The sequence below is a fragment of the Phymastichus coffea genome, unplaced genomic scaffold, assembly GCF_024137745.1.
Source record: "Phymastichus coffea isolate CEN01 unplaced genomic scaffold, Cenicafe_Pcof_1.1 PCOF00071, whole genome shotgun sequence".
Taxonomy (NCBI): Eukaryota; Metazoa; Arthropoda; class Insecta; order Hymenoptera; family Eulophidae; genus Phymastichus; species Phymastichus coffea.
This window is the reverse complement of record NW_026706882.1, coordinates 326,111-343,482: the sequence shown is the minus strand read 5'-3', so window position 1 is coordinate 343,482 and position 17,372 is coordinate 326,111. Positions and strand designations below refer to the sequence as shown.

The 17,372-nt window shown below is 31.4% G+C and overlaps 5 protein-coding genes across 6 annotated transcripts; 3 read left to right on the top strand and 2 right to left on the bottom strand.

Moving 5' to 3' along the window:
* Positions 1–2,470: 2,470 nt before the first annotated feature.
* LOC131667826 (general odorant-binding protein 56d-like) lies at positions 2,471–3,698 on the top strand. The gene is made up of 5 exons (XM_058941535.1): positions 2,471–2,624; positions 2,954–3,029; positions 3,097–3,188; positions 3,302–3,407; positions 3,504–3,698. The coding sequence occupies exons 1-5, from the start codon at positions 2,574–2,576 to the stop codon at positions 3,581–3,583; spliced, it is 405 nt and encodes a 134-aa protein (XP_058797518.1). The 5' UTR covers positions 2,471–2,573; the 3' UTR covers positions 3,584–3,698.
* A 978-nt stretch (positions 3,699–4,676) lies between these two features.
* On the bottom strand, positions 4,677–6,251 carry LOC131667827 (general odorant-binding protein 56a-like). The gene is made up of 5 exons (XM_058941536.1): positions 6,102–6,251; positions 5,826–5,901; positions 5,652–5,743; positions 5,429–5,534; positions 4,677–5,364 (listed from the first exon to the last, which is right to left on the bottom strand). The coding sequence occupies exons 1-5, from the start codon at positions 6,150–6,152 to the stop codon at positions 5,285–5,287; spliced, it is 405 nt and encodes a 134-aa protein (XP_058797519.1). The 5' UTR covers positions 6,153–6,251; the 3' UTR covers positions 4,677–5,284.
* Positions 6,252–8,635: 2,384 nt separating this feature from the next.
* Positions 8,636–9,926, top strand: LOC131667828 (general odorant-binding protein 56d-like). The gene is made up of 5 exons (XM_058941537.1): positions 8,636–8,730; positions 8,970–9,045; positions 9,133–9,224; positions 9,348–9,453; positions 9,656–9,926. Exons 1-5 carry the CDS (start codon positions 8,680–8,682, stop codon positions 9,733–9,735), a joined length of 405 nt encoding a protein of 134 aa, XP_058797520.1. The 5' UTR covers positions 8,636–8,679; the 3' UTR covers positions 9,736–9,926.
* A 1,184-nt stretch (positions 9,927–11,110) lies between these two features.
* LOC131667845 (uncharacterized) lies at positions 11,111–12,155 on the top strand. The gene is made up of 5 exons (XM_058941565.1): positions 11,111–11,194; positions 11,482–11,572; positions 11,673–11,782; positions 11,867–11,963; positions 12,051–12,155. The coding sequence occupies exons 1-5, from the start codon at positions 11,117–11,119 to the stop codon at positions 12,101–12,103; spliced, it is 429 nt and encodes a 142-aa protein (XP_058797548.1). The 5' UTR covers positions 11,111–11,116; the 3' UTR covers positions 12,104–12,155.
* Positions 11,830–15,771, bottom strand: LOC131667844 (F-box only protein 21-like). 2 transcript variants are annotated; one of them, XM_058941563.1, is made up of 9 exons: positions 15,472–15,771; positions 14,951–15,220; positions 14,102–14,534; positions 13,911–14,041; positions 13,682–13,838; positions 13,403–13,612; positions 13,241–13,321; positions 12,939–13,167; positions 11,830–12,866 (listed from the first exon to the last, which is right to left on the bottom strand). In XM_058941563.1, the coding sequence occupies exons 1-9, from the start codon at positions 15,639–15,641 to the stop codon at positions 12,703–12,705; spliced, it is 1,845 nt and encodes a 614-aa protein (XP_058797546.1). In that variant the 5' UTR covers positions 15,642–15,771; the 3' UTR covers positions 11,830–12,702. The 2 variants fall into 2 exon arrangements, with proteins under 2 accessions (XP_058797546.1, XP_058797547.1); XM_058941564.1 differs by having other exon boundaries at positions 13,430–13,612.
* Positions 15,772–17,372: the final 1,601 nt, after the last annotated feature.

Sequence of the window (17,372 nt, the reverse complement as noted above, 5' to 3'; positions counted from 1 at the left end):
GTAGCGTATAGACAAACAGAGGCCTCGCCGCGTGAGTCACATCCTGCGAGCGTGAACCAAGCCTACGGAAAGAAGAAGAGAAAAAAAATAAATTAAATCATTTACCAGCAGGTGATGCCTATTCTCACTCACCGGTTACATAAGCTCACTCCATTTTTTTTTTTGCGGACAAAAGCAGTTCGTAAAATCCTTCAGATTTTGTTATGCTACAATAAATTCATCCAATATACGAATATCTTTATTCGAGCAAATCATCTGCGTCAGCTTTTAATAACAGTCGTTGCTTTTTTTTAACTTAACTCACAGAAAGTGCAGTATACTATGGTATTATTATTATTGCAGATCGATTTTTATGCTAAAATCGTTTCGATCATTTGTTTTCTTTTTTCAAGACTCGGGTAATGGATAATGAGATTTCGCACGAAAACTTCTAGAAGTTGAATTATTTTCTACTATATTGCACGCCGTGCATTGTTTTCAGTTTTATTTTACACACGTGATTAACTAAATTATTTTAATCAAGCGTGAATGTAAACAAATTAGCTGCACGATTTCCTCGTGAGATCGGCTATTTTTAAATGCAGAGATCTATAAAATATATTTTAATTGATCGTGTATGTATTTTTTGAGTTTTAAATTAGTAATAAAACGGAGCATTAAGGAAAGCCATTAGATGAAACATTTACGGAAGTTATATTATCAAAATATTAATTGACACTGAATTTCTGTGGCCGATAATAGCTTGACTGATGGTTTTGACTGATGTTTGTTCTCGTTTTGAATTATCCATTATTATTTCGCCTAACGTAATGCATTTTACATTACTGTATTGTTTTTGAAAAATTCAAAACGTTAAGCTATTCATTTTTGCATATAAATCAATTCTTCTCTTTTTTAGTATCACTATATCTTATTTTCAACAGTTGTCTCCCAATGTGTATGATCGTATCTCTTTCTTCCTTGAAAGATTTATATAAATGTCTTTTCGTTCAGTAATCTACGTTAACGCTGATGGCAATTTTTTTTTCAATTCATTAAACCTATATTCTTAAGATAAAGGTATATACTAGATGAGAATCATTCGGTTTGTTGATTGCATTTAGTTTTTCAGTAATAACATCGAACGCGAGACATTTTTACTTGAAGAGAAATCTGCAGAAGAAAGAAAGGAGAACTGAAAAATAATTAGGGAAACGCGTGTAAATGTGAAAACGAGATCGATGAAGGTAAATTTCAGTTTGAATGTCAATGTTGATTAATAGACACTTCTGCATAATACATACGTTTTGAAAGTTATTATATCAAGTATAAATTACCTCTTAAATAAATAAACGTCAGTAACTCTTTGGTACAACTTCAGTCATCATACACAAAGTAAAAAATGAAGATGAATATTTTAACCAAAAATAGAAATGCTACACGGTTTATCTTTTCAGAAATATTGGAATTGCACGTAACATCTTTTTGTCTCTAAAACTTGCAATGGTCCCGATGACAATACGTTGTAAACGTAAAAAACCACAAAAATACGGCAGTAGAGGAAATTTTTAGCGCCGGCTGATTGCTGGAGCAGAATTATAAAGCCGTGATTCCTCGAGTAAAATAAATAATACATTAAATTTGCATTTCCAATTGGCGATGTTAAAATGTTAACATATATCACTGTTTTGTGTATAGTAATTTTCACATTTTTCATTATTATTTTTAAAGCGATGTTTGGTACGTTTGGAAATGACAGACGAATGAAATCCGATAATGTTAAGTAAATAGCCATTCTTCATAGAAAGATCGATCAATGACACTTTTTCTATCCAAAAAATATAGCTAAGTTTAGTCTATTCTTACGGAAAAGTATAATTCATTGCGTCTTCTTATTAGACGAATGCCGATGTGCTATTTAACGAAATCGCTGTTCGTTCAGCGCACGTGACTAAAGTGTGCCTCACGTTTTAGCTGAGGGCGAAACGACTGGAAAAATAATACAACGTTTTGTTTAATCAGCGACAGTGCCTATTTTCAAATGAAGATTTAATTCTCCAATAATCACAACCGTGCAACATTTTTCTAACATAGGCCTTTATAAAATGCCGTATAAAAATGTAATAAAAACAAAACATTAAACATCGCTAATTTATTATTATTTTACGATAAAATACAGAGTTTAAGTTTTCAACCTTATCAAACATAAAAATCCATCCAGCGCTCAAGTATGAGCGCAATTATTATGCATTAGACAGCAATCACAAATGACTATCAGAAACCTTGTTCTCTGTCCAAACTTTGGTCACCTTGGCGGAAGCTAATTTTACGGTGCGGTCACAACGTCCTTAATAATGCTAATTGACATGCTGGTCGTGGCCGGCAAAGCCCCACCGCCGTTGTTTTTCCTATAGGCGTAATGCTGGTCTGCTGATCGAAGAGAAAAGAAAAAAAAACGGCGACCACCGCTCGCGCGGGGGCATCAGCGAATCTGCTGCATAAAAAGGATCGCAATTTAGTTACCGTGTATTCAGTCTTCCGTAAAGCTGTTGCGAGTGCTCGACTCTATTCTGCCTATACGCGCACTCTTCGATATGAAATACTTCGTTGTCGTCTTCGCTATCTGCATCCCCAGCGCTCTCGCTGTAAGTTGTACTTTCGGCTGAGCGAACTTTTTAATTCGTTTTTCGTTAAATCTTTCGTGGCAGGTTCTCATAAAACTACTTCTTTATAATTTCAAACGTCGTTTTGTGTTGTGCTCAATTTAATTAATTTTATTCCAATTATTTTATTCATTGATGACGTCAGATTTGTAAGTATGTATTGTATGAAAAAATCTAATTAAATGCAGTTATCTGAAATTATCATTCAATACATTATGAAGTGTTCACGTTGAATTTTAACTTGAAATTTCTGTTAGATAGAAGTTATTTTTTTGTTTGGAATCTATTAAAATTATGTGTTTGATTTGCAGGGAATCACCGATGAGCAAAGAGCTAAACTCGTAGAGCACAAAGTTGCCTGCGTGGCTGAAACTGGAGTATCCGAAGGTAATATGGCTAGACACATCGATTCATTACCTATCCACTATAAATTTTAATTTTTTTTTAATTTCAGACATGGTCGCTAAGCTTAAGGGAGGAGAGCCTGTGGTGTTCGATGACAAACTCAACTGCTTCTCCGCTTGTATGCTGAAAAAAATTGGAATCGTGAGTAAAATTTGGCATTAAAATGTTATTCATTAAAAATTTAATTTTATCATTTACAACTGAGCAAAGATGAGTTCTACATACGCGATTTATTTGTTACTTCGGTGTTCCAGATGAAAGCTGACAACAGCATTGATGAACAAGTCGCTCGTGCTAAAGTCCCCCAGGATTTGCCTCAAGACAAAGTTGACCAAGTTATAAACTCTTGCAAGACTCAAGGTATGGCATAATTGTTGTTTATACTGAGAAAACTAAACGAAGCTTTTGGATTAATTGGTGAACAATCGGGTGACTAACCATTCAAACGTTTTGCAGTTGGAAAGGATAGCTGCGAGACCGGCGGAAAGGTTTTGGACTGCCTCGCAAAGTCCAAGGCCGTCACCCTTCTCCAGTAAGCTCATTCGTCCCCGATGAAACTCAAATCTAAACGATTGTGATCGCATTTGTATTTTTAAGATGTATTTGTAAATAAATTTAGTTTGTGCACGTAATTATCAGGCGTATCCATTCAATTAACTAAACTAAAATTAACTAAAAGCATTACGTTTTCCTCGATAATTTTCGAGCCGAAAACAATAATTTGGTCGAAGGAAACATTAGTAAAATGTCACATTAAATAGAACGTGTACCCACTAATCGTAAGAGGTGTCATTTTTCCTGAGATTATTTATATAACGAAAGGCAGCTATAAAAATTTATTACACTCTGCCAGTCGCATCAACGACTACTCACGTAAATTTATGAGCATGTATGAAAATAGCATACACTATCAATAGGTATATAAATCAAATCTGTCATTGTAGAAACCAACTCTGTTGATTCAAGTTCGTTTAAGAAAAGAATAGTGTTTTTTTATATTAAAACAGACATTTTTCAAAAAATGAAAACGAAAAAATTTGTGCACAGCTTTAAGTTATTAAAAATATTCTGAAAAGCCAGCTATTACTAAAGAAACAAATGTTTTATTAATTTTTCAATTATATATTTGTTTCTACGCTTTCACGACAACAAATATAATGGTAACAGAAATTAAAAACATTTAACGCCATTCTTCGACCATCATCCGTAGACGAGTATAATTTGTTATATTTTATAATAAACAAAAAAAAGAATATTTTGTTAAATTTATTTTGAAATTATCAAAGTCGATTTTTGGTAATTGACTAAATCAAAATTACACACACTGTACAGCTGTGTACACGGTGCCCAAAAATAGAGGCTGATTGTCATTATCATTTAATATTCAGAAAGATGTCGGGTCAACTCGAAGAATTACAATCAATATTGGAATCTTTCTATACTAGCCACTAAAAGAAATGAAAACTGAAAGTTTAATGTGAATGTATCAATTGTGACTTTAAATTGATCGTTCTAAAAAAATGGTAAATCAGGTATACTTCCAAATAATTAAATGACTGATTTTGCAAAAAATTCTAGTAATGACTGAATTATGTTATTCACAAATTGAAAATCCTTTATTAGATATTCGTAATACATTAAATTATACAATTCATTGATTTATTACTATACAGCGAGTCTAACAAATAGAACATCGATGAACGCATATTTAACATTAATCCTGCATCAAGATTTATCCTGAACAAATGTTTGCATATTTAATTTTATCAGCTCCATAATTACTGACATTTTGTTTTCATTTTGAAACATTAACATATTGAAATAATCGATTCAATGATTATGGCTGATAATAATTCTGATTTTATTGATGCGTACGTGCCGATGTACAAGATGATAAGCGACGAATGTGTTCATTGAAGTTTGCACTGTCTTGCAAGACAGTGTAACTTATTTCGAATTCACGAAAAAGTGCAACATCAGGTATTCTAAAAGATTTATAAAGACCAACGGATTTTTTCAAATATCAATTGGAAAATTGTTAAATAATAATTTTTATACTGACTAGCTTGAGTCAAAAACTTTGTCCCCGACTGAACATTTATTTTTTTCAGAATGAGTCAAATAATAGGTATAAATAGGTATAATTTTTATAAGACAGGTTTATTAACAAATAAACATTAATAGTACAAATATCACAATAATTGTTTTCTTTTGACTATTGTCAACTATGAATGAATTTACTGAACAAGAGCGACGGCCTTGGTCTTTGAAAGGCAGCTTAAAACTTTTCCGCCGGTCTCACAAGTGTCCTTTCCAACTGTGAAACAATAATCGTATTGTTTTTAGTTTCAAATTTCGACATGGAAACTGTTATACAATACCTTGAACTTTACAAGCGTCGATCACTTGGTCAACTTTATCTTGCGGCAAATCTTTGGGGATCTTAGCACGAGCGACTTGTTCGTCGATGCTACCGTCAGGTCTCATCTGGAACGTTGAAATAAATAATATGTCGAAATGCTTGCAGATACGTGTTCGTAAAGTTCAATGAAATCTTCAGCAAAATGCAATGAAAAGTGACACTGGTAAGCAAATGTTACTCACGATTCCAATTCTCTTCAACATGCAAGCGGAGAAGCAGTTAAGTTTGTCATCAAATACCACAGGCTCTCCTCCCTTGAGCTTAGCAATCACCTCTGAAATCAAGTAAATTACATTTCAAAGTAGAGACGTAAGAAGTTTACTCGAAAATATCATCTATATATCTAGCCATATTACCTTCGGTTACTCCAGTTTCAGCTACGCAGGCAACTTTGTGCTCTCTGAGTTTAGCTTTTTGCTCGTCGGTAATTCCCTGCGAATAGAACACGTTCATGATTTTCGTCAAACGTAGCTTACATAAAAAATCTTAAACTCATTGCATCGTGAAAAAAATACACATACAGGATTAGTTTTTATACGATTTAAGTTTTGAATTTTCGTAAGATGGCAATGAACAAAAGAATATTTAAAAAAAATGGAATAATAAGTAGAGATACTGATAGGATAGCTTACAGCGAGAGCGCCGGCGATACAGATAGCAAAAACAACAATGAAGGATTTCATCTTGAGAAGTGTATATAATTATATATATTTATAGAAAAAAAGAGCAGAGTCAACACTTGCGAGAGCTTTCAAAGACTGGATACATCTCTTCAAGATCGCCTGCCTTTTTATATGGAAGATTAGCTTATGCTTAACATCGTGTGGGTCACCTTTCTTTGTCCGACCAGAAGATCAACATCACGTCAATAGAAAAAAATTACAGTGGTGGGGCTAGATCGTCGGCGACCAGCATGTCAATTACTGATATTAAGAACGTCGTAAATATCAAACGTAAAATTCACTTCCGCGAGGATGAAGTTTTGCCAGCAAACAAGACTTCTTTTTACAGTAGCGTGGAGTGGTTTTTTATTATATAACATTCAGGCTTTCGATTTACAAATTAAAATAAGACGGTTGTATATTCAGGAAAGATAAAGAGTTTTACAAAGTATTAACGTATTGACATTCGGTTACAAATGACACCAATAAGTCATGATAAATATTTCAGAAAAATTAGGATATCGAATGAAATATATAGATCATGTGTATTAATACACAAAGGCTTCATTCAAAAAGAGACAGTATCTTCTGAATAAGTATAACTACAATATTTTTCAATTAGTCAAGTGCTTTTATACCATTCATATACCGTTTATTACTACAGTCATATAAGTGTTTTTATAGAAGACAGTTGAAAAGATCATCTATTCGTAAAATAATTATTCTGAAAATAATTGAAATTTTTATTGCTTTTTTTATAGCAGATATCTTATATATTTAAAAACATAACTGACATTTATCTACTTCAATGAATACAACAAAAATGTTAAAATTTATTTTATAAATGAATAATACAAACCATATTAAATGATAATATTGCGTGATCGTGAATTGGAATTGCAAATTGAAATGGATTTTTTTGAAATGATAAATGTTTTACTTTTGCCTTATTTTTGCCGAATAATTATGTCTTAATAATCATAATAGTCTTCATTAAAAACTTCTCGATATACCATTTTTTTATGATTTATGTACGTTTGTATATATTATCACAAAGAAAATGTAAACTCAATTACAATTATTGTTTGAAAAACGTAGTAAAATTGAGTGAATTTTCAATTTTTTCTTCATATTTTTCTATTCTTGAAAATACAATTTGACTTTACTTTTAATTTTGCACTCTTATTCAAAATTTACATGATTCTACCTTTTTTATTATTTGAATAATTTTGTAATATAATTGAACAAAAGGTAGAATTAAAAATAAAATTAACGCAGGTTTTGATTCCTAAAAAGGGTAAAAAGAACATTTATATATTCTTAAAGTACCAACCAATAATTCAATAACCTAATAACATAAAAGATAGTAATAATTATCTAAAGAAACTTTTAGAAATTTAATGTCAAACTACATGATTATCGTCTATTGTTTAAATTATTGCATCTCAAAAAAATTATTACAATAATATTCTTCGGGAAACCATATGAATTTAATGATCAAATACGTACTGATGGGTAATAATTATCACCTTTTTATGGATGTTTTGACACGACGCATTCGAGAAACGTTTCAACTTTTGGTTCAACAAAGTCGAAACGCGTATACAGAATTGTGGGTAGGCAGGACAGAATGACGACATCGAAGGCCAGCTCTCAAGCATGAAAAATAGATTGTTTGTCATTTAAACGTTGCTGTGTTGGGTAAACTTTCATTTCAATGTGATTTTCCATTACAATTTTTAAAAGTTCTTCGTTAGCAATTTGCTTGACAAAATGATAAATACAATAATGATTTTAGGTTTTAATAAGAGGATTTAGTTATTTACTTTGTATTTTATTGCTTACTGATCGCATGAGTTATTACAAGAAGTAAATGATGACCTCGAAGCGTTTGCAAATGTAGAGAATTTCTTAATCCCGAGCCTTTAAAGAACATCGTAAGAATTGATATCTTGTTTTCTATTATTCGCACAAGATCGCTAAACAAAATTCTGAAACTGATAAAATAACAATTAAATTTCAAGGAAAACAATTCATATATCGTCCACACATGTCAATTAATATTTAATAATTTCTTGGATTTACAGTGAATTCATATATGAGGATAAGAAAAATCTCACAGTTTATTTAAAAAACAGTTAAACTCGTGTGTGTGTGTGTGTGTGTGTGTGTGTGTGTGTGTGTGTGTGTGTGTGTGTGTGTGTGTGTGTGTGGATTTAACACTTTTAGTGTGAAGAAGTTCTTTCAAAAATAAATTATAAATTATTTACGCGCGGATTAATAAAATCAAGAACGATCACTTATCATAAAACTGACACGGCAATCATTTTTTTCGTCATTCCGACAAATCCCATCTTCTTTCATTCAGGATTCATCTCCTTGCTCGAGTAGTTCAACAAAAAAGAAAAAAAAAATAGTGACCAGCGCTCGCGTGGGGCTTGGACCAGACATTCATATAAAAAGGTTCACCGTTTCATTAAGATGCATTCAATCTTCCACAGCTTTTGTGAATATCGGACTCAGTTCTCTTATAAACAAACTCACCGAAATGAAATCCTTCGTTGTAGTTTTCGCCATCTGTATTACCGGCGCTCTTGCTGTAAGCTATTCCTTTGGTAGATTTATTTTTATTTTTATTTTAGCAGATTAATTTTTTCCATGATTCAATTCCTCTTAAACACGACGTTTGTTCACTTTCTTCTTTGTTCATAACTATGCCTAAAATCACTGCAGTCTGTCTGGTTACTATTGAAATTAATGAATATCTAAAAGTATACTCAAAATCTTTGTTTCCCGAAAGATCATTGCTTTTGTGTTACACGTACGTTTTATTCCTAGGGAATCACTGATGAACAAAAAGCTAAGCTCGTACAACACAAAGTCGCTTGTATTTCTGAAACTGGAGTTTCTGAAGGTAATATATTCCATTAAAGATATGAAAAAAAATAAAATAAAAGTATTAAGCGAACGTAAGATTTTACATTTGATCATCGATTTCCAGATGTGGTCAATAAGCTTAAGGAAGGAGAGCCTGTAGTTTTCGACGACAAAGTTAATTGCTTCTCTGCTTGCATGTTGAAGAGAGTTGGAATCGTGAGTAAAATTTTAAGCTTATATTACTGTAATTTTAATATAAAAAAATGAATTTCCAGTTTTAAGAACAAACAACGATAAGCTTCACGATATCCTAACGTATTTTCCATTTTAATGTTTCAGATGAAACCTGATGGCAGCATTGACGAACAAGTTGCTCGTGCCAAGATACCCAAGGATTTGCCTCAAGACAAAGTTGACCAAGTGATCAACTCGTGTAAAGTTCAAGGTACGTGCCATGTAGATTTTCATTGTTTTCCTTTAAAGGATGGTTTAGTGTGACTCGCATACAAATTAATTGAGTCTGTGATGATTCCTATTATTTTGATTGAGCGTAAATTGCTTGAGTATTTCGTAGCATTTTATTTATTTTTTTTTTTAATTTATACATAGTATGTAATGATACGTAAACCATAATTGTTTTTCTATAGTTGGAAAGGACAACTGCGAAACCGGTGGTAAAGTCTTGGCCTGCCTTGCGAAAACCAAAGCCGTCAATCTTCTTCACTAATTATTCTTGTTTATACATTAAAAATACTTGTTCGAAAACAATTATAGTAACATGAGTACTTATAAATAAATATGCTTCGTGCACGATCATGAAAATTAGTATGCTTGTTTATTCCGAACGGCCGCCAAGGTGTTTCTGCACGTACAACTTCGACTGTAACCTTGAGCCTCCACCTATTTTAAGTAATGATAATAAAAAGACGCTACTATAATAGGTTGTTATTCCCTCGTATCTTCAAAGCAGTCAACTTGATAATTTAGGATGAACATTTTTGTTATCAAGAAAACAATTATCCTGTTAAAAAATGAAGCACCCGATAAAAAGCTAATATCATTCTTTCGGTCCCTTGATTTAGTTGAGCACAAGTTAATCGATGCAATTTAGCGTTATTTGAAGTGAGGCGATTACTTAACTGACCAATTCGGTAAGCTCCAAGTTAGAAGACTAAACTTTAAAAGATGAAAAGACTCTTGCAATTCTTTTTCTTCTATCTCAATTCCCTTCATTTCACTAAAATTATCCCTGCTTCATTATTTATACTAATACTGCCATTATATTTTTGTATCGTAGTCTTTTTGTCTGAGAACCGAAGGCAGACATGGGCAATGAAATACGGTACACATTTTTTATTAATCATCATAACGTTGTTACTCGGATTTTCTGTAAACGTCGTCATACGTTCAAACAATATAATATACAAAATAAATTACATATGATATATATATATTGGAGTCATCAAATACTTATATGAGTCTATACATTAGTCTTGAATTTTCATTTAATTATAAATGAGAAAGTAAATCAAAATGTTCGTACAAAAAATTATAGGAATCCACACTGTTATTTTTTTAAGTATATATATAACTTTAATTTTAGTTCTGAAACTAGTTTCTTTCAACAGAAGTCTTTGCAAACGTATATCACTAAAATTTTTGTATATTCCAGGTGATATATTCTTTATTTATTTTATAGAACCTTATCAATTATATAATTAATATTGGTATAGTATTATTATGCTGTAAATAATAGATCTATTTAATTACTATAATAAAAGGTGTACAAAATCAGTACGAACTATTGATTATATAACATGCAATGGATACTGAAAATTGTAAATAAAAAGCAATCAAGAGCTTCTAAGGTAAATTTCAAAGCGGCAAATAATAATTTTATACTTGGAATCATCAAATTGCTCTGAGTCAGATAAACGATGCCTATCTGAGCTTCTGAATTACGAAACTGTTTTATAGTGAAACATTCATTGCAAACAATCCGCAGCAGCTAATCTGCTGTGTATCACTACGATAAATTGAGAGGGATAAAGTCAAAGTTTAGTAGTTCAGTTCAAGCTTGACCGTAATAATTGCTCCAATCGGCAACTATGAAATTTTTCAGTGCCATTATGCAGTGGTCGTACTTTGGAATTTTGAATTTTTTCCTGTCTATTGGAGTCTTACAGGTATTTCATTAATTTATTATTTATATACAATTATAAAAATAAGAAAAAGCAGAAATCATGAAATCGTTAATCAATAGTTTTCAAATTTTTCATTTTAAAAATATTAATTATAAAGTATAAATATTAATTTCTTAAAATTAAAGTATTCGACAGGTGAAGTGTATCAATTTGTTTAGTTTTTCTAGTAAGTTAATAATTATAATGTTTTCATTGTATTAACTGTAATTTACTATCATAATCCATTTACTGAAGATTCAATGAGTTGAAATTTGTTGATGGTAAAATAGGCCATTAAGAAAATACATGACCCAGATAACAATATTCGTGAACATGTAGAAGATTGTCTTGCTGACAACGGACTCAACATAAGCATTTTGGGTAAGAAAAAGTATTATCAGAAAACAAAATTTTAAATCACTACAGGAAAACTAAATTTATAATTATCTATTCTAAAGCTAAACTGTTAAAATCTTTACAGGCATCGATAAAATCGAGGATCTCAATGAAAAATCATTCGAAAATCTTAAAGATATAGCCAAGGACATTCGAAATTGTTTTGTAGCTTGCGTTTATAAAAAAAAAGGAATTGTAAGCATGAAATACATCGGAACAATTTGATATAAATTACACTTTTTTATTGCAATTTTAATATTATTGTGTTTTACAATTCAGATAACACCGGAAGGAACTCTCGCGGAGCCTGTTTTTCGAGCAGACCCAAACAAGAAATTTACAACGACTTTCGATGATGCAATTAACGCGTGTAGAGGTGAATAATAAATATACAATTGATAATTTAGTAGAATATATATAAAGTGTACATTAATAATAACGTAAGGTTCGAACATATTTGCAGGTGAAAAGAACTTTTGTAGACTAGGAGGCTGCTTGTATGGAGTATACTTTTAACTGTAACTCATTTAGTTGCTAAACGAACAATAGTAAAATTAGACTATTCATGATCAACAATCTTTTCACGTTAGCATCTAAATGAAATTCTTTTGTAACAAATAATATAATTAGATCCATCTCGTAAAAAGTATCAGTACTAAAGTTTTTTTTTGTGTCTATTCGGTTATTACATATAAAAATTGTCAATTTAATCATTTTTTCTAAGTTTAATTATAAACTGTGAACTCTAAGAACTGGAATATTAGCAATCGTTTCAAACACATGTCAATAATCTGACATTGACTTAAAAACAAATTATCGAAGAGTATTTTACATGGTGATTCTTATTTTCATAGAAAATACTCATTATGTAATCCACGAATAACGTAGTTCTGTTAAATATCAATTTTCATAAGACTATAATACTCTTTTTAAGATGAATATAGAATTTTAGCATTCTATATTACAATAATGAAAAAACCTCTATTTTTAATATGTTCAATTAAATTAGTAGAAATACAAACTTTACAGAAATCAATAATGGCGTTATCGCTTCGTACAATTAACGCAATTATGTATAAATAGTTTTTGTATTAAAAAAAAAACTTCAGTAATCTTTAAAAGTATCTTGTTATAAGTTCGTCTCTAACATTGACATCCTCCGGATATTCTTTTGCTTTTTCATCGTTAGGGACATAGTGCGTTCCTTTGAATTGACAAAAGTACCTTCCAGTTTCATAATGATCAATCCACACGGGATTTACAGCCATAACTAAATTTTCTAAAATAACAAGGAAATGAAACCTAAAATTTTTTATCGATTCGGTATTGCCATTGAAAATAATTCACATACCTTGTGCCGCATATCGTGATGATCCATCATGTGCAAAAACATTATAAAACGGTTGGTTAGCACCATGACTCAATTCGTCGACACCCATTTCGGTTATCCATTCTGGCGATGCTTCGCATTTTAAATCCCAGCCAGTTATAACACATAAGTAATCGTACTTCTGGTGCTCCATTATCATACCTATAGCAAATTTTACATTAGCGGTTCGTTTTTTGACTTCAATTATTTCCTGTAGAAAAAATGGTATAATTATTCATTCTATATCACCAAACGATTTTCATTTTATACGCGTTATTACATACGTCATTCACCACACGTTTCTCGTAATCCTGGAGCATTTGTAGTATATGATTTGCTGGTCCCCTCGATGTTAGCTCAGCATCCTAAGTTTTGACAGACGTATATATGAGTTGATGAAATATTTTATGTAAATAGAAAGGGATATTAATAACACTTATGAATACCCTTTTCAAGTAAGTCAGTACATCTACCAGTTGAGTCAAATCCATTTGATACAACATGTAGAATCGCGCCAAGTGCAGAATCACTCCAGTGTCATGTGGTCGGACCATATATAACAGTTCGAGTGCTGAACGTAATCTCGCTGCTCTACCATTTAAATGGGTACGCTGCCTGCCTGCTACCTCTAAATTGTTCGCCATTCTTTCTACAACCTTTAACACAGATTTATTAAATAATATAATGAAGAATACTTTATAATTAAATATTCATATGAATTATACTTCTATTGCAGTTGCTGGACGATGAATATTGTATCGTTCTATTGGACACTTTGATACTCCACCAAGACGTGGACAATTTTGTCGAGTTAAAAATTGACCGCCGTTAAATACATCGATATAAAAATTTTCAATGCTATCTGTGTCACTATTTCCCGTACTATAATTTAATAATAACCATTAGCTTTATATCGATGTCGAATCAAGATAATATATATAAAGTTTCACATACTATTTCTCTTTCCATCGCAGCAAAAAGTGTGCTGGAAAACTAATCGGCTCACACTTTACCCCGACTCGCCGACAAATACTTTCAAACACAATAGCCAATGTAATAGGAATACCACGTTTAAGCTCAAGTACCTAAAATAATAATTTTGATTATAAGTAAAGTTCAAATGAACATATTTATTATGAACTTACTCTATCGATAAATGAGTTTTCAGCTGAATAATACATCTCGCTATTTCCGTGAAAATCTAATTTATTAAACATCACTTCACATAAAGCAGCCATTATTTGTTTTGTCTCAGCAGGTGCCCACTGATTGTCGTCGATATTATTATTTTTCCAGTATTCTAATGTCTCTGGTGGTGTTGCAAATATAGGATGTGAAGAGTATCGTTCTTTAAGCACTTCTTTAGCTTGTTCTACGATATCATCTAGCATACCCCTTATATAGCTATATCTTACATGTTTTTCTGGTTGACTCCATTGTGCTACCAGAGTAGCTCCTTGCTCTAAAAGTTGTTTCTCGGATGGTAATGTAATAAATCTATGCCATTCGTCTGTCAAATAACTTTGTTTCAAATGTCTCACTATTTTATAAGCATAATACTTATCAGTAAGATTTTGCCTGCAAAAAAAATTAAAATGTTACATATTTTAAAAAGCTAACATGTATAAATTGAAATATTGTAAACAGTAAATAAAATCAATTTTATGAGGATCTTGAAGCACATCACTATTTAGATTTGTTTACTCTTATTTACGTTTAAACTTTTGGTAAATATCTGATCCAGTGACTATTTAAAATTATTTAATGAAGAGGTGGCTGAGTCAGATATTTACAAGAAAGTCAAAATTAAAAGAGATGATGAAATATATAAAAATGTCAATAATCATACAATTCTATGTATTTCTACATATTTCATATAGTCTTCTTCGACTATGTCATCTTTTTTAGTTATTAGCTATTTTCTATGAAAATATTACAAATATATACATTTTACAAAAATTCACAATAAATTATAAAGAAAATTAAGTACTTACATTGTTGGATGCTCAATCAAAGTAATTAGTTCATCTACAAGAAAATGATATGCTAATGGATGAGACCCCTTATCTGGACGGAACAATGGGTCAAAGTCCTCAAATTCAGAATGTGAAAGCTCTTGCTTTTTATAATATTTTGCTGACATTTTGGTTAATTTTTGCATGAGTTTTTTTCTACTCTCATAGCTAGCTTGAACCTCAAGCAACCAATTTTTTATTTTGTTGTGTTTCTCATATTCACAATATGTTTCTTTAAGAAGAGGCCATCTAAAATAAAAATATACTTAATCTAGGATTTTAAAGCAAGTGATACTTGTCTACATAAGTTAATTGTAACTGCGAGATGTAATATTTATTATAAAATGATAAGGAAAGTGATAAGTAAGATAAGGTGTATTTTCCTTGATAAAATTCCATTACTCATCATGCTATTACATAGCTACATAGTAAGTCTCTGGGTATTTGATGAAACATTTATAGTAAAAACAATAACTAGGATGTAAAATGTACAAATTTACCTCATAAAGAACTTTGTCCTCCACAATTTGTTACTACCAAAAACAATCCTGTGTAAATGTTTGCAACTGAGAGAAAAATTGACAGTATCTTGTATGCTTAATTCGTCATTTTCCATGATCAATTCAATAACCTCGTTGGGCATAAAAGTTATTAGAACATCTTCAGCCATTGTTAATTATTATTGTCGCGGTATTGTTCTTAAGATATTATTTGTTGCCGTAGCTGTATTGTATAAAAAACTTCCGAGAGCAATTGAGAAAAAAACACTTGCGCGTTGAGTTGTGCTTGTGACGCAGGAAAATTACAAATACTATAAAGAGAACTGATGAGTAGCGAATGCCGAGCTGGCGAGTGGCGACACTGTGTAGTGTACATATGTAACATTGCAGCGCGTGCTTATGTTATATGCGCGTCTCCACTGTCAGAATAGATGTGTAATTTACTTTATCTACAGTTGCTTACTTTCCATGTTGTGTTATTCTACATTAAATTTTAATAATTTTAATAATAAAAAATAGTAAAAATAATATGTCGAGAAATGAATTCGAGATCCGCGATTCAAAATTTACATTAGTATTGACGATTAGGTATCGATAACATCAAACAAGGTTAAGTCAAGGGCATTCTTTGGTAAATTATGCCTCTATAACTTGCCAGAAAGAAAAAAATCATTTAATACCATCGATGCTTAATAGTCAAAAATAATTTGGATTTTGAATTTGATGGATCATAAAATAACGTTTGAGCAGTGTATACACATATACACGCCCGCGCCCGCGCGTATACACGTATATACCCTGCTAAAACAAGGCATTCAACCAAATTAAAAATCCAATCCGCTTTGAGTCTATTTTTCTGAATCCTACAAATGACAATTGAAATTTATTAAAGTAGAACGAATCTTAATTCACTTTAATATTTTTTTATCCCGAAATTAATTTTACATATTATAATAATTAATTTCAGGATAGAAAAATATTAATTCTCTTTGATTTCTCTCTCTCTCTCTAAGGAATCCGCGGAACGTGGTGGTTTATTTACATTGCGACGAGAGGCGCTAATCTCTCGGTCAGAGCGACGCATGTATATATTGATAATATATCGCAATCAACCTGATCTTTCCATTTTTAATTAAAACGATGTAATAAAGATTTTTTAAATCTTATAACTCGTGCTAACTTTTTTTTTATTGTTCCAGCAAAGGTTATTTTTTTGTATTACGGTACTGTTTGAAAAGTACAAAACTTGAAAAATAGTGTACTTCATTCTAAGAAGATTGTATTTCTTCTGTATTTTCACAAATAAAAATTATTCAAAATTTTTATTGTAAGTCAGAAATTTGAAATAATCAACACAATAGTTTTTAGTAAGCGTATGTTCATTTAGCTATGCCTCGACATCGACTGGCCCATGAGCATTCTCCTCGTAACATTTAACCCCAGCCTATATGTTTTGGCTACAACCCTATAGCCTGTTGCCACCTTATCGCTAAAGTATAAATAAAAGCATACTACATGCCGCTAACTGTCGCCTCAATGTATAAGCTCTTACAAGGGAACGTTCCCAACCCTCCGCCTCCGATTTCGCTGTAATTTAGATATGGTATAGCTTATTGAAAAATAAAAGATACATGTTTTTTTTATCGGCGGAAAAGGCTTTCTAAGGGGTGAAAGCCACCCTCGAAAATCACTCCTCAGAGCAGTTTTCTATCGAAATTACAGCAAAATCGGTGCAGGTATGCAGGTGTTTCTGACGTATCTACTGCACAAGGTACCATGTATAATACTTTCACCTGTATATATCTGTACTTTTAAAAATACATGTAAGCTGTAGATAATCTGAATTATTAAATTGTATTTATCAACATTAATTTTCTGTAAGCTTGACAATGAATGATAAC

Coding starts and splice junctions, on each gene's coding strand:
- LOC131667826 (XM_058941535.1), top strand. CDS start 2,574: ATGAAATACTTCGTTGTCGTCTTCGCTATCTGCATCCCCAGCGCTCTC. Junction 2,625..2,953: donor GCATCCCCAGCGCTCTCGCT/GTAAGTTGTACT, acceptor TTTGATTTGCAG/GGAATCACCGATGAGCAAAG. Junction 3,408..3,503: donor AAACTCTTGCAAGACTCAAG/GTATGGCATAAT, acceptor AACGTTTTGCAG/TTGGAAAGGATAGCTGCGAG.
- LOC131667827 (XM_058941536.1), bottom strand. CDS start 6,152: ATGAAATCCTTCATTGTTGTTTTTGCTATCTGTATCGCCGGCGCTCTC. Junction 5,535..5,651: donor TGTTGAAGAGAATTGGAATC/GTGAGTAACATT, acceptor TCAACGTTCCAG/ATGAGACCTGACGGTAGCAT. Junction 5,365..5,428: donor CGACGCTTGTAAAGTTCAAG/GTATTGTATAAC, acceptor ATTGTTTCACAG/TTGGAAAGGACACTTGTGAG.
- LOC131667828 (XM_058941537.1), top strand. CDS start 8,680: ATGAAATCCTTCGTTGTAGTTTTCGCCATCTGTATTACCGGCGCTCTT. Junction 9,225..9,347: donor TGTTGAAGAGAGTTGGAATC/GTGAGTAAAATT, acceptor TTAATGTTTCAG/ATGAAACCTGATGGCAGCAT. Junction 9,454..9,655: donor CAACTCGTGTAAAGTTCAAG/GTACGTGCCATG, acceptor GTTTTTCTATAG/TTGGAAAGGACAACTGCGAA.
- LOC131667845 (XM_058941565.1), top strand. CDS start 11,117: ATGAAATTTTTCAGTGCCATTATGCAGTGGTCGTACTTTGGAATTTTG. Junction 11,573..11,672: donor ACTCAACATAAGCATTTTGG/GTAAGAAAAAGT, acceptor AAATCTTTACAG/GCATCGATAAAATCGAGGAT. Junction 11,964..12,050: donor TGCAATTAACGCGTGTAGAG/GTGAATAATAAA, acceptor ACATATTTGCAG/GTGAAAAGAACTTTTGTAGA.
- LOC131667844 (XM_058941563.1), bottom strand. CDS start 15,641: ATGGCTGAAGATGTTCTAATAACTTTTATGCCCAACGAGGTTATTGAA. Junction 14,042..14,101: donor AAAACTCATTTATCGATAGA/GTAAGTTCATAA, acceptor TTATTATTTTAG/GTACTTGAGCTTAAACGTGG. Junction 12,867..12,938: donor ATCACGATATGCGGCACAAG/GTATGTGAATTA, acceptor TTGTTATTTTAG/AAAATTTAGTTATGGCTGTA.